This window comes from Diorhabda carinulata, chromosome 3, assembly GCF_026250575.1.
Source record: "Diorhabda carinulata isolate Delta chromosome 3, icDioCari1.1, whole genome shotgun sequence".
In the NCBI taxonomy this organism is placed as follows: domain Eukaryota; kingdom Metazoa; phylum Arthropoda; class Insecta; order Coleoptera; family Chrysomelidae; genus Diorhabda; species Diorhabda carinulata.
Window position 1 is genome coordinate 17,712,802 of NC_079462.1, and position 14,456 is coordinate 17,727,257.

Below are 14,456 nucleotides of genomic sequence, written 5' to 3' on the forward strand. Positions count from 1 at the left end.
TTTTTGAGAAAACTATAAAAAGAGAAGTTGGAATATACGGAAGGTTTGTTAGAAGATGCCAAAGAAGAGTATCAGTCTTTATAATTGGAAATAAAACTGTAGTTATCAATACATTTCTATTACAGAAGTTGTTGGAATCAATTGCTGACATCAATGTTTCCAACATTTCGTCTTAGTATATCCTAGGAAAATAACCAATTAAAATCAGAAGTTGAAACATTGAAATTACAACTGATGCACACCAATTAATGAATTTTCTCAATTAAGATTCAAAATATAGTGGAATCTGTACGAACACATTGAGAATTAGAACTGTTTTCACATGATAATTTTCTATTGAAAATTATTCAATTTTAAAAATATAGCACAAATATAACCCAGACAGAGATACAACCTCTTGTGTGTAAATTGACTCACCTCCTGATGGAAGCCATTAGGATCTGTTAATCATCTGGTTGGGTGATTCTTAGGTATCTAATTCAATGATTATTGTATTTATTAAGATATATGGTCCACGATTCTAATGCGCGGACCCACATCATAGTTAATTGAACCCAAGTGTTTTTTAAACACTTGAAGTTCCATTAAAATATCAAATTACATACTTCATTTTATATCGATGTGACTCTAACTACCATACATATAATTATTTATAGCCTTTTGTACAATAGCTTTTTAATATTAAAAAGGGTCGAGTATGGTCGTAGGATTATTGAAACCAAAATACATTACAGAACATTTTGCAATGAAAACAAACCTTGTACTTACCCCAAAATCTGTAATAGCCAAAGTGTGTTTTTTTCCACAACTGACACTTAAAACTTTGACTTTTAATTCAGAAAGCGTTTGCACAAGCCTTGCAGGACTACTCTGGGTTAATAACGGTCCCAAACCGAGGCAACCAGAATTAGATACTCCCATAGTATAAACATTATTGTTTCGAACAATGGCAGCATGTTCAAAACCGCAGCTAAGAGGATGTAAATTGGGAAGCTTTTTAATAGGAATGATTGGCGAAGGAAGTTCAGGCGGTTCTATTGTATCCAACAACGATAAATCAAAACTACAACAAAGAAAATAAAATTAGCATAAAAAATGCAATCAAGCGACTGATAGCTTTATACACTAGTTGTTTATTGTGTGGACTTACCCTGTATTTTCAGTCTTCCGAATTAAATGAATAATTACAACAAGGAATGTATCTATAAGATCTTTTATGGTCACTATCGTTTTATCAGTATTTTCAAAATCGACCGAATCAATCGTAGAATCGAGACTAGAGGAATATTTGGTAGTATTGAACAACCTACTGACTAGAGGAATGGCACATGGTTGACTAGGATCAAGTTGTACCGTAAGACGTCGTAAAATATCCAAAGGAAATGTTTCTATATTCAACCTAGAAAAAATAATTAATTAATCAAATTTCATTCAGAATTTTATCATATTTCAATTACTCACCTAATGAATTGAAATATATATTGAGAGCACTGTCCAAAAATTAATATACTCTGAGTCAGACATGGTTCTGAGAGAGCATAAAGGAAGTCTTTTTCTGTTGGTTTGGGAGCTCTAGTACTTTGTAAAATTTGCCCCAGAGCTGATACAACTTCAGGTTGTAACCCTCTCGACTTTGCTAACAATGTAACTATGTTCCAATGTCCAGCTTGACAAGCAACATTTACGGCCAATACCTGATCATAATATTCTTCAAATGATAGAAAATTCCTGGAAGAAACAATCCTTCAAAACAAATACATTACAATAAAGAGATAAAATTTTTATTAATCACATATGATTGTGGACTGTTATTGTTATATTGAGTGAGTGGAAGAGACAAAGACAGTTCTTTGGTCTGTTCTTCACCAATGTTCCCAATTGTCTTGATCAGTCCATCTGATATGGGGACTGCCTGTTTCTCTACTGCTGTATATTCTGACATTAATGATTCTCTTAGGCATTCGCTTATCTTCCATTCTCTGAATGTGGCCAAACAATCTCAACCTCTTTCATTGCTTAATATTTTATCGATTTCTCTATTATTTCTGTTTCTCCAGTATAATATATATATATATATATATATATATATATATATATATATATATATACATATATATATATATATATATATATATATATATATATATATATATATAAATTGCACTAGTATACCCCATAGAAGGGATGCTTGATCAGAAGGATAGGTATACCTGGTTACTACAATTTACAAAAATAAAAAAAAAACAGATTTTTAGTAAACAACCTCAAAGTATTTTGTTCAACATTATCAACTCATTTAAAAAATGACCATGGGTTTTAAAAACTTGTAATAGAAAATGAACTTAACCTATTGTGACAAACATTAAAATGTATGTGTGTTTTAACGTTAGCCCATTATAAAAATGTATAGAAACTTGAAACATTTATAATACATCCTCTCCCTTTCAGGAAAATATTTGGGTCTCGTGTTATACCAAATATCTGCTCGACTAATATCATTTTCCAGCAATGAAATTGTGTTTTTTTTTACATTTACATGTTAGGGAGGTGATTTTACGTTCCTTATTTTCATCATCCACAAATTCTTCTGCTTCTATATCCCCTGAACGACTTGATTCAGCACAAGGCACGTCTTCATTGTTAGATTCGGATGATGTAATAGTCCACGTAGCGGTGAGTGCTGAAACGTAACGAGTGCGAAATACTCTTTCCAATGAATTGTGTACAATATTTTTCCTACGACCACGAAAAAACTTAACGAAAACGTTTATTTCAATAAGAAAGTCAATTAAACAATATTTTATGAGAAGTATATAATCATGTTGTCTTCTTCAGTCTTCTTAAATTTGACCTTTTGTCTTTAGGTTCCCCGTCGGATTCATATAGTATTCGCGTATTCCCTCTATCGTTCGAGACTGTTTATAACATAAAAAGAAGCTTTTCAATATATGTATCTATCATTTTCATAAGTGGTAATAGGAAAATACATTTTTCTTTACTTTTTCCACATTTCTTAATTTCTTTAGCTTGGCCAAAGTTTTTTTTTAAATTTTCACATGTCTCAACCTTCCTTTTTTCTCTATTAATAGATTTTCTAATTCATTTTTATCTGGTGTGTCAGTTAAAATAGTACTCTTTAATTATTTCTTCCTTTCCTTAATCCTGCCTTTGGGTAAGGTAAAACAAAAATTGGTAATGAAGATGACATTATTCCACTTGAGCTCCGCAATATCGTTCTGGAGTGCTAAGATTACTTGCTATGTTAAAATCATCTAAAACTGATCCCAATGGGTGTATCGCATTTTCTTCAAATTCAATAAAAGGTTCTGGGCGAATAGTTATAGTAGAAGGCAACAAATCTTCATCTTTAAGGGGGAAGTAGGGATTTAATGGGAATATTTTCGTGGACTTCAAAGCTATTGGAAAAGCTTTTCCAATGAAGGAAGAGAGGTCATAAATAGTGGATGCTCTGCAATCCATTCTTTGGAAGTCTTATCACGAGCATTCTTCAATGAAGAATACACGCTGACATGAAGGGGTTGTAGCCTATGGCCACAAAAGGGTTTACGTAATAATTTTGTTTAGCATAGATTAATCATTTGATTGGAATGTCAGTAGTCATCCACCCAGATGGATTTGCTGGTTGTTAGTACCGTGTCATAATAGAAATATTATTATAATAATTAGTTTATTAAAGCTATATACTGCCATTTCCTGAACCTATTAATGCCTAAGGGGTTGTTAACGATCCAAGAAAGAAAAATAAAACTGGTTATTGCTACAATATCTAGATGGAGACACAAACTTATTTTTTGAGATAGAAATACATGTGTCAGATTATAATCATTACCACGCAACTCTTGCAGGCACACACAGTTGAATACGATCAAAAATAAATATAAAACAATGTCTCCAAATTATTATTGGTGAGTAGTCTTGCTTTTAATATTTTCTTAATATATTTATATTCAAAATATATTAATATTTTACTGTTTTTATTGTTATTTAGGAAAAAATCCGTTGGTGAACCAGAAGGCATATATATATATATATATATATATATATATATATATATATATATATATATATATATATATATATATATATATATATATACAATCCAAAAAAATATTCCCAGATATGAACTCTCAAGCAGAGAGATGTTAGTGTTTATTGGAATTCTTTTGGTTAGTGGTTATGTTCCCTTACCACACAGAAGAATGTTTTGGGAAGAAGCTGAAGATGTGCATAATGCTTTGGTGTGTCGTAGTCAATGAGGCGTAATCGATTTGATGAAATATGCAGGTTTTTTATGCAGCAGATCACACCCCTTTAGATCAAGGGGACAAAATGGCTAAACTTCGACTAATTATTGATGTTTTAAGTAAGAAATTATTGCAACATGCACCTTTACAGCCAAACCTATCCATAGATGAATCAATGATTTCCTATTAGCAACAAAAACGGCAGGAAAACAGAACTATTAAATATAAATTGAACGATTAAAAAATAATGAGAGGAGAAAAAGGGGAACCATGGATAGAGCGGTAGATAAGAGCATTGGTGTTATAGGCATAAGATGGAAAGACAATAATGTCGTAACTGAATTGTTGAATGAGTATGGTGTAGAACCCATTCGAATCTGCCAAAGATTTTCAGTGAAAGACAAAATGAAAGTAGATGTGCAGCAACCTCATGCAATCAAAAGGTACTACACATATATGGGAGGTGTAGACCAAATGGATAACAATATATCCAATTACAGGATTGCCATGAGAGGCAAAAAATGGTACACACCAATATTGTATTGGATGATCGACTTGTGCGTAGCTAATGACAGTCATTGGCACGCGCTTATAGATAAGACAAAGACATTCTCCATTTTAGGAGAGAGATTGCGCAGTACCTTTTAAAAAAATATGGAACTAGTCGAAAATGCCTGGACCCAAGAGCGCTTCTGTATATCGTACCTCTTCAGAAGGATGATATCTAATGGCCTGTCAACAAACAAGACGGAGATGCTATCTTTGTAAAAATAAAATCACTATAGCATGCCAGAGTTGTCAAATACCTCTACATGACAAGTGTTTTGATGAATTCCATAACATATCAAAATTTTAATAGTGCATTTCTTCTATTTTGTTGAATAAAAAACCCAAGGGGTCACTAGCGACCCACTCTCAAAATCAAAAACTAAAACTGAAAAAATTTTATGTTAATTTTTTATGGCATATTTTAGGTCACCTTTAACAAAAAACACTTATTTTAATCATCTCAAGGAGAGTTCATAATTCAGGGCATTAATGGGTTAAAGTTCTTTCAATTGTGAATCAAAACAATAATTGTGTCTCATATTTGATACTAAAGTTCTACTTACATAAAATCTTTGCTATTGGATATTCTCTGATGTCCACCATATCTTAAAATCAATTCAGTGTACGCCATCACAGCCAAATTTCCAATATGTATTTTTGTAGCAACGGACATATCCACTTTACTAGCACTCAAACACAAATGCACAAATTTGAGTAACGTTCGACAATCTGCAGATATAGCCAATTTCAGCACCCTCTTCAAAAGATGCACTTTTGCTTGCTTATAAAGAATAATGCCCGAATGATAGGAACCACGTGAAATTAAAAGATCGCCGCAACATTCTAAAAGTTGTTGAATATTTAAACCGAAAATACGAGACAGCTGTTCAGCTTTCTCAAAGTCATTTTCTTCTGTTATGTAATCCACAAACTTCTTAATCGGTGAACAACTGAAAAGGAACAAGCTGTAATTGGGAAACATATTCTGAAATAACTTGAGAATTAATGACTTACCAAACGCCTATTTTATAAACACAGGAATCAGTAATAATAATACAAGTGTCAATTTTCGGTTTTTCTATAATCAAATCATCGACAGTTTTTGGCAACTCATAAGTTTTGTCTTTCCTGCTATCATCCCTTTTTTTTAAACGGGAAAAAGATAAATCAGATAATTTAAACAGTTTGAGTATTTTGCCATTTTCAATATAGAATTGCGCTATTAATGCGTCGCTGTTAAATTCCTGAAAGAAAAAATATAATTCAGTGGTATAATAGTATGGGTTCTATCGAGATTTCCTCGATCGCCATGGGGATCTATTGGATTTTAAAATTCACATGATAGGGAGAATAAAAGGTTCTATAATATTTCCTCCTTTCCACATTGACAGCTCATACAAATTTTCCGAAATGCAAACTTGCATCTAGAGGTTATCATCTATGATATATCCAATTTCTATATGTATTTTATACCATACTTTTCTGACGACCTTCAGGAAATAGGTACTTTATATTTCATCTTATCATGGTGACCACAGATTTTTTAAAATAAAATTCCCTGACTTTTCCAGGTTTTCCAGAAAACTAATTTTAAAATTCCCTGACTAAAAAATATTCGATTATATGTATGATTAATAGAAAACTGTATTTAAAGAATATTACTTAGGAAAAGTGTAGTAAATAAGAAATTACCATAACACTTTTATTCTATTTATATTTATTAAATAAATATGAAAAATTAACACTTTTAGCGCAAAAAACTAAATAGCATATGTTATACATATATACTCTTTTCTTTATCTTATAATTAATCATTTATTCTTTAATTTCTCAATTTCATCATCTATGGATGACATACTATCAAGGTCATTTAATTTTTTTATCTTTTCTCATTTTTTTAAGTTTTCCTTCATAACGGCTTCTTGAATTCTTTAACGACCGAATCAGACTATTTGATATTTCAGAATTTTCAATGCCAACATTTCTTAATTTATCATTAATTAATCTTTGGGCAATGAGCGAATCTTCTTGAAGATTTTCAATAAAGCAATCTTTATTAATAGGAAATTCTCGTTCAAGAGATGAATTACCATGAAAACATATAAAAATAATTTTTATGTATTTGGTCAATTGTTTAAAATCATCTGGCGTAGCTATAATATTATCTAATCACAAACAATTTAGTTTTTTATCATCTGACTTAAAATAATTTAGGATTTCATCTTGAAAGAATGATCTTAAATTTTGTGCGACATTTTGATCTAAGCAAGAAATTCCTTTCACTAATTTGTAGTTTACTGGAGATCGTTCAAGTAATTTCCGAAAGATACAACAGATGGTACTAAATAGTACAATAAAAAGTACGCTAGATGGTATGACAATCGCATACGCGCCAATTTTTCAATCTCATTCTAAGGAAACGATAAATTCTAGTAGTTGAATAATTTTAAATAATCCTAATTGAAAATTTTTTTCAGATTTTTAGAGAAATTCCCTGACTTCTCCAGTAAATTGAAAATTCCCTGATGTTTCCAGGTTTTCCAGTTTTGTGGCCACCATGATCTTATCCTCTATAGACCAGGGCATATAATATAATTTTTGAAACAAAAAAAATAATAGTAGGATGAAACCTATTGGAAAAGGATTAATAAAAATGGAAGGAAAAATAATTTATGGCTGATCTGAGGTTGGAAAAGTGAAGGGGATGAGTTTTTAAGGGTTTATCTCGATTTTCAGCAAAACTACAAGTCTTATGGAAAAAAGTCAAAAGGCATTGTTGTAGGTAATAAAAAGATCCACAACTTTTGTATTCACATAACCTAAAATTCATGTGAAAAATTGAAATAACCAAGTTTCTAGTTTTTTATTTTTATGTCCTAAATACACTGTAATTTGTTTGAATTGAAATATTTATTTTTTCAAATCAAATATAATTAGTTTATTTGGACCATAAAAATATAAGAGATGAAAATAAAAAACCAGAAGATTAGTTAGTTCAACTTTTTTCATAGAATTTGAGGTTATGTGGAAAAAATGTGAATACAAAAGTTGTAAATCTTTTTATCATCTACAACTTTGCAATTTGACCTTTTTCCATGAGACTTGTAGTTTTGCCGAAAATTAGATGAACCGTTTTTTACCCTTAGAAACTCACTCCCTTCATATCGGCCGTAAATGATTTTTCCTTTCGTTTTTATGATATTCTTCCCCTTTTCCAATCGGTTTCATCCTACTATTATTTTTTCATTTTTAACCTTTTCACTGCTAGTATTATTTTATCGATAACTTCTGAAATTCATTATAATACGTTTGTAGGTCTATTTTAGTCGGTTGTAGCAGGCAAATGTTGAAAATCTCGCGTCCGACTTTAAGGGCGGTCCGCAATCACGGAACATTCATCTATATCTACTAAAATGGGGAAATCCGGGGAAGCTTCACTGGCACGACTATAGGAAGGCGTCACAGTTAAAAGGTTAAAGGCTTCTACTCTGGTCTACACAACGTTCTGCCCTATTCCACAGGGCAAATATATCTATCTCATGTTTATTAGTTGAAGCATTTTAAATGAAAGATTAATATCAAAGTATAATATATAAAACAATTAGTTAGGAATTTAATATCTAAGAAAGTCATTAAAATTAGAAAATAAAACAAAATGGAAGAAAACTTACAGTTTCTCCTTCCAAACGACATTCTGATAGGTGAGAACTCAATATCGATACCATTTTTAATTCCTCATTCACCGTATATATCAATCGATCTGTTAACAATATGGTAGAGGTTTTTTGTGGTAATTTGTGAACATAAAGAGGAGCAGATTCTACATCTAAAGTATGTACCTGAAATATGAGCAAACACACATAGAAATCTATCTATCATTAAATAAATGTAATACTAAATTACTGTCGGTATTTTTATTTTAAAAGTACAATAAAAAGATATGAAAAATAAAATTATTTATACTCACAGTTAACAAACATGTAGGTTTATAAAAAGCTGTAAATAAATTTCGTTTCCTGGCATACTGAGGTGCAAAATGAGTGTCACACAAATGGGGTAGTAGTTCTGGTACTGACTGACTGGAAGTAACAGATTCGGTATTTGATGATTCACTGGCAGTATCGCTATTACTGTCTCTACGTACACCTCTTGCTTCTGTAAGACGCTGTTTTAATGAAGCTAATTTGTCAACTCCCAGTTGTTTAAGGCTATAGAGACGAGAACGTGTGGAATCTTCAGTCTAAATATAAGAAATAAAATTATATGATTTCGGTTAATCGCGCATGGGACTGGCAGTACCATTCCAATTTATATTAGTAATTACATCTAGAGCATTGTGTGATATGGACAAACTGACTTTCTATGAACTATACTTGAGATTCATAAATGGGGTTAGTTTTATTGATTTACAAATCCGAAAAGAATGTTTGTTTCGAGACTAAATATGTCTCATTTCTGTTCTCTACGTTATTTAAGCATTTCGGTGTGTTTTCGATTTTCACGCGGTTGGTTTATGCCATAAACAGTACAAGTGTGAATAGAAGACGTTATAGACTTGATTACACTAATGATGTTGATAAAATAAATCGATAGGCTTTTGGAGAAATTAATGTAAACATTCTGTTGTCTGCAGATAATTTAGAAGACACTGATTATAAGGACACTAAAGATAACGTCGAAATTATGCCTTTCAAATCTGATACTGAGTAAGATGGCGATGATAAAAATGAAGAAATTGAAGACGAAGAAGATAATAGTTATTGTATGGGTAAATAAATGTTTTACCCTAGTCAATTGTTTTTTGAAAAAAATAATCTGTAACTAAAGACGGCACCCAATGAAAAGAGCGCCTTGGAGACAAACGTAGTCGCAACCACACAATATTTTAATCGAATTGTAAGGAGTAGTTAATTATGTAGTCAGATGAAATTACAAGACATTACTTATTACAGAGAAAAAATATATTAGGAACAACAAAGTAAAAATTGACGATAAAGTGGTTGTAAAGAGATATGAGGAAGAACATGAAGCGAGGAAGATGAGTTTAATTTGCAATTCTAGAGTGTGTACGGTCAAGAGGAAATGCACAGAAGTAAAGAAAGAAAGAATATCTTTAAATAATTTAGGCCTCTTCTTCTACTATCACTGGCAATACGGCCCTCAAAGAGCCTTAGACTCATCCACCATATTCCTCCAGTCATCATGGTCCAACACAGCTCCCGAAGATTCTTTTCGACATCATCTAGCTATTGTTTCCGCAGTCGCTGGCCCTCGGGCTTCTGCCGGAACACTAGCCATCTGAGTCTTGCCCTTTGGACTTCTATCACCAGACTGAGGTCTTTATAGAGCTGGTCCCTATATTCGGCGTAAGATCTTTCACTCCCATGTACATGTCTCGCTAGCGTACATGACAACCGGGCGGAGAATTGTGCGATAGATCGATTTTGACCTCTTCTTTAGATATAACCAAGTCTATAAAACTACCGAAAAGAAGCATATTAAAACGTTAACATAGGAAAACAAAAAAAGTACGAGATCGGAGACATATAACTATCATCTAAGTCCTGTTTATGAGTGGCTAGATATTCTAGTGAAAGTTCTCTTGCATTATTGTAGGAGTTCTTCCAAACTTTACTTGGAGCCACTTTGAGATTCGAGAAATTATGCAAAATCAATGGGGATTATTAACCACATAATAGAAGTGTTTGAAGAAAAAAATCTTTAAACCGAAAAAAGTCCTATGTGACACGTGTTATGCATATAATGCAGGAAAAATTTCACAAGACATTTATAATAAGCATGTCATCGAGAAAGATGTAGCCCGGAAGGAAAAAGATAATGACAAAAAAGAGCAGTAGCTTACCAGCTGATGTCGAGTCTGTTAAGTTGACCCCAGTGACAAAGTTTAATGACATATATAACAAAATAAAGGTGCGATCTCATAACTCTACTGTACACAACTTAGTTAACAAGCATTGCACATGCTTTTGGTTCAACGAGATCGAAGGAGATCTATCCGCCAACACATTTACCTCACATTCAACAAATTATATGAAACAAAATTGTTTGACTCCACGCTTGCCAATTAGAATATATACTGATGGTTGTACAAAACTAAATTGAATCCAATTCATGGCATATGCCCTGCTTCACTTTGCTGTCCAAAATGATTTTGGAAATAACTCAAAAATACCTAATCAAAGACACACACACAAATGAAGGAGTTAATACCTTATGAATATGTCAAGTACACAAGAGAAGCTCGACAAAATATTTTCTCTTATGATGGTATCTACCTCAACCATGAATTTTTATCAACTTCTCCAACATAAGTTACTATGGATCTATTTGTCCAGGAAAAAAGTCAGATGTTCACTGTTTTAAGTATTGCCCTGAAGGGAAAATTATAAAGATTTCCCCCAACGATCCAAAAACGTTCCATAAATCTGCAGCCACAGAAGCTGTTCAAAAAAAAAATTCCCTTATCTCTTAGCTAGTGGGAACATTTACAGGCGTTAAAGTTTGTAATTCCTGCAGACTACCATGATTTTTACAAATCTCTGCCCTATGAAAAGTAGTAACTTATTTATTAATAAATGTAGGCTTTGTGGTTCGTATTTTCAATATTATAACAAATGTTTTTATTGATAGTTCAAAGAGAATGTTTTCCAAAACTAGGCTAGTTTTCTTTCTTAAAACTCCCCTAATATCATGTGTCTCACATAAAAATGCAGGCCAACCCCACATATCTCATAAAAATTATATAGTGTTTTTTAGTGAATTTTTATTTCAATATTAGAAAAAAATTTACGGTTTTTTCTCTTTCTTGGAAAATAGCAAATAGGTGTTGTTAGAACTTAGCCATTCTAATCTTGTTAATTAAAATATCTGTAAACTGTTAATTTTAAATAAAATTTAATATTCTATTTCCTGTTCCCTAAAATGCGTTTTTAGCTAAGTTCTTGTATTTTATACCTTAAATTATATAAAATGCATTTTAAGTATTTATTTTTGGATTTGGGACTGCCAGTCTCAGAAAGACTAACAACAGAAGGTTAAATATAACCAATAAAAAAATATAGACATATATAAGTATTGGGAATTATTTCCCCTCAAACAAATATTTTTTAATTTGTGTATTTAATTACTTGTGTATGTGCCTCTGGAGGCCATAAGTACCCTGTTGAACGCTGTTCTAATATCAACCTCCATTGTTGGCCACTAACACCATTAATCTGAAATAAAAAGTGTAGTAAATATTCTTTTCAATATCTTGAAGAACAGTTATAGAATTTTTTATGTTTTACATGTATACATATGAACTATTTGATACTAAGTGGTGTATATGGAGAGATTATTAGTCAAATAACTTTTCATAGTGAAAATAACTGTGAATAATTTTTTATTTATATAATATACCAACCAGTAAACATATAGTTTCAGAGTTATTTTCATGGCAAATATTTAGTGCCTCCACAGCTTCTGAAATATTACAACTACCCAAACACCTTCCATCGGTTAAGCTTATAAGCACTATAGTTCCATTTTCAAACCCTACTAGTGCATTTTGATTCCAATCTAGTGTCTGCCACCATATCACACTAGTTGGTTTGGAATCTGGAATTTGAACTGGTCTAGGAAAATATGTCAGGTCATTTAAAGACCATTTGCAATCAATTTTCTGCTTTTTGTCAACTAGGCCCAGAGCTGGAATAATGTAGAATGAACAATCCAGTGCTAAAAAAATAGTAATTTGTTGAAAAATATATTTCACCAAAATTAAGAAGTTTTGTATGTTTCACACATTTCATATAATTGGCTACCTCAAATAATTAATCATTATTAGGCTAAAAATTTATTTATACATTGTGAAAATAACTTTTTAAATATTATATTGCACCCCTATTTCAATAGTGTCATAAGCTCATAAATTCTAATTTTACAGGAAAGCCAAAGCAAAAACCATTATAAATGAAATGTTTTCTGAGTCAGTTAATTCAGTACTTAGGTGTACCAAATTCGGTGCATATAAGTTTTAAGATATCTTTAGTGATTAGTGATGTAAAATATAACTTTAATTGTATTTGAGTTTAATGTGAAAAAATAAGAAAACAAAAGTGTTGTTCAAACTTAAGTAAATCTTCATTTGATGTAAGAAAGAACAACAACAAAAAACAAAATAATGTGGGGCAAAATGGAAGGAGGATTTTAATTAATTTCTTAACAAAAGATAATAAGTCTTTCTCTTTGTTTGCGTCAAGTTTTGGCTTAGTTGTGTAGGCTTGGATCAGAACCAAATTAGGATAATTTTTTCTTCCTTATTTCTTATAAGCACCTCTTGGAAATCTTCACGTGAAAGGAGAAGGGTTCTTCCTTCTCATACCTTACGACTTTTATATTTGAAGATAAAGCTTGTATTCCATTTATGTCCCTGTTGTTGTAAGTTGTTGTTAATCTGCAATCTGAAGATTCTTTATATTATAAAAATCAGTGTGGCTTATGGCACTATAGCTTAAAGTATACATTGAACGGAAAATGTCAATTTTAAATTTTTTTGTCATATGGCACTATTAAAATAGGAGTGCGATATAATCATTATGAGGCTAAACATATATTTGAACATTGTGAAAATAACTTTAATAATATATAATAGAGTATTGATCACAGTTTACACTATAATTTAAACTAATATGTTTATATAATTATAACATAAACAACAATAAGTTTAGGAAAAATTGGCATTTGTCTATTATTTACTTAATAAACAATAAAATCGAAAACAGAATCGTATGCATATAATTTTACTTACAAACTACTAATAACCAAGTCGCTGATGGATCAAAACAAATAGCTTCAATTTGTTTAAAAGTATCATTAAACCAAGGGATTCTTCTCAACACAGGTGCCAATTCCCCATAAATATAATATAGCACAATATCTCCTTCACTACAATCAATCGATTATTTTCAAAGTACTGATAAATTTATTTCCAACAAAACTTTACCTGGTTAATAATGCTAATATTTGTTTCACCCCATTTTCACATCTAGCACACAATTTAATATTTATATTTTCTAGAAGGGGTGTGATTTCAAAAACATCGTGCGCCGAATTGAGAGACATGCTATAATCTATTATACTGCAGGAGTATCATGTTATTATTTTATTTACAATTGTTTATTTTACACTTTAAACATTCTTATTTTGACATTAATGGTCATGAAAATAATGACAATGTAAATGTCATGCGGCCATAGAGCTAGATATATACTTCTATGAATACAATCCACAAAAATAAAATATATTTCTATATTATTTCAATATACCATGTGGAGTTTATAAAATGGAATATTGTGACTTTAAATATTTATATCAATATCAATTTTATGATTTTTGGATTTACATTGTATTTAAAAAATGATAAAATAAACCATAAAAATAAATGAAACTGACATGTCATCAATGTCGACATCATAAATAAAAAAGTTGAATGTTTGTATGAAAATTTCCAATTTTTGTCTTCGTTTTTCATTTCCAAATTGTAACAAGAATAATTGTGTAAAAGTATACTACTACTGTACTCCTATCCAATACAAATAACTGTATACATTTCAATAACGTAGCTGTAATTTATAGTTTAGC

General features: G+C 31.1%; 1 protein-coding gene across 4 annotated transcripts in view; it reads right to left on the reverse strand.

Annotated features, from left to right (window-relative positions):
* The window catches only part of LOC130891409 (uncharacterized), a 41,266-nt gene extending 27,219 nt beyond the window's left edge, over nucleotides 1–14,047 (reverse strand). For 3 of the 4 annotated variants that reach the window (XM_057796141.1, XM_057796140.1, XM_057796142.1), the window contains exons 1-11: nucleotides 13,819–14,036; nucleotides 13,624–13,760; nucleotides 12,238–12,551; nucleotides 11,963–12,049; nucleotides 8,782–9,054; nucleotides 8,486–8,653; nucleotides 5,829–6,058; nucleotides 5,378–5,764; nucleotides 1,462–1,728; nucleotides 1,151–1,399; nucleotides 769–1,063 (exon numbers count right to left, since the gene is read on the reverse strand). In XM_057796141.1, the coding sequence (XP_057652124.1) occupies nucleotides 769–1,063; nucleotides 1,151–1,399; nucleotides 1,462–1,728; nucleotides 5,378–5,764; nucleotides 5,829–6,058; nucleotides 8,486–8,653; nucleotides 8,782–9,054; nucleotides 11,963–12,049; nucleotides 12,238–12,551; nucleotides 13,624–13,760; nucleotides 13,819–13,937 (2,526 nt within the window). In that variant the 5' untranslated portion in view covers nucleotides 13,938–14,036. Of the gene's footprint in view, nucleotides 1–768; nucleotides 1,064–1,150; nucleotides 1,400–1,461; nucleotides 1,729–5,377; nucleotides 5,765–5,828; nucleotides 6,059–8,485; nucleotides 8,654–8,781; nucleotides 9,055–11,962; nucleotides 12,050–12,237; nucleotides 12,552–13,623; nucleotides 13,761–13,818 lie in introns of all 4 variants that reach the window. The other variant, XM_057796139.1, reaches the window with a different exon arrangement.
* Between the last annotated feature and the right edge of the window lie 409 nt (nucleotides 14,048–14,456).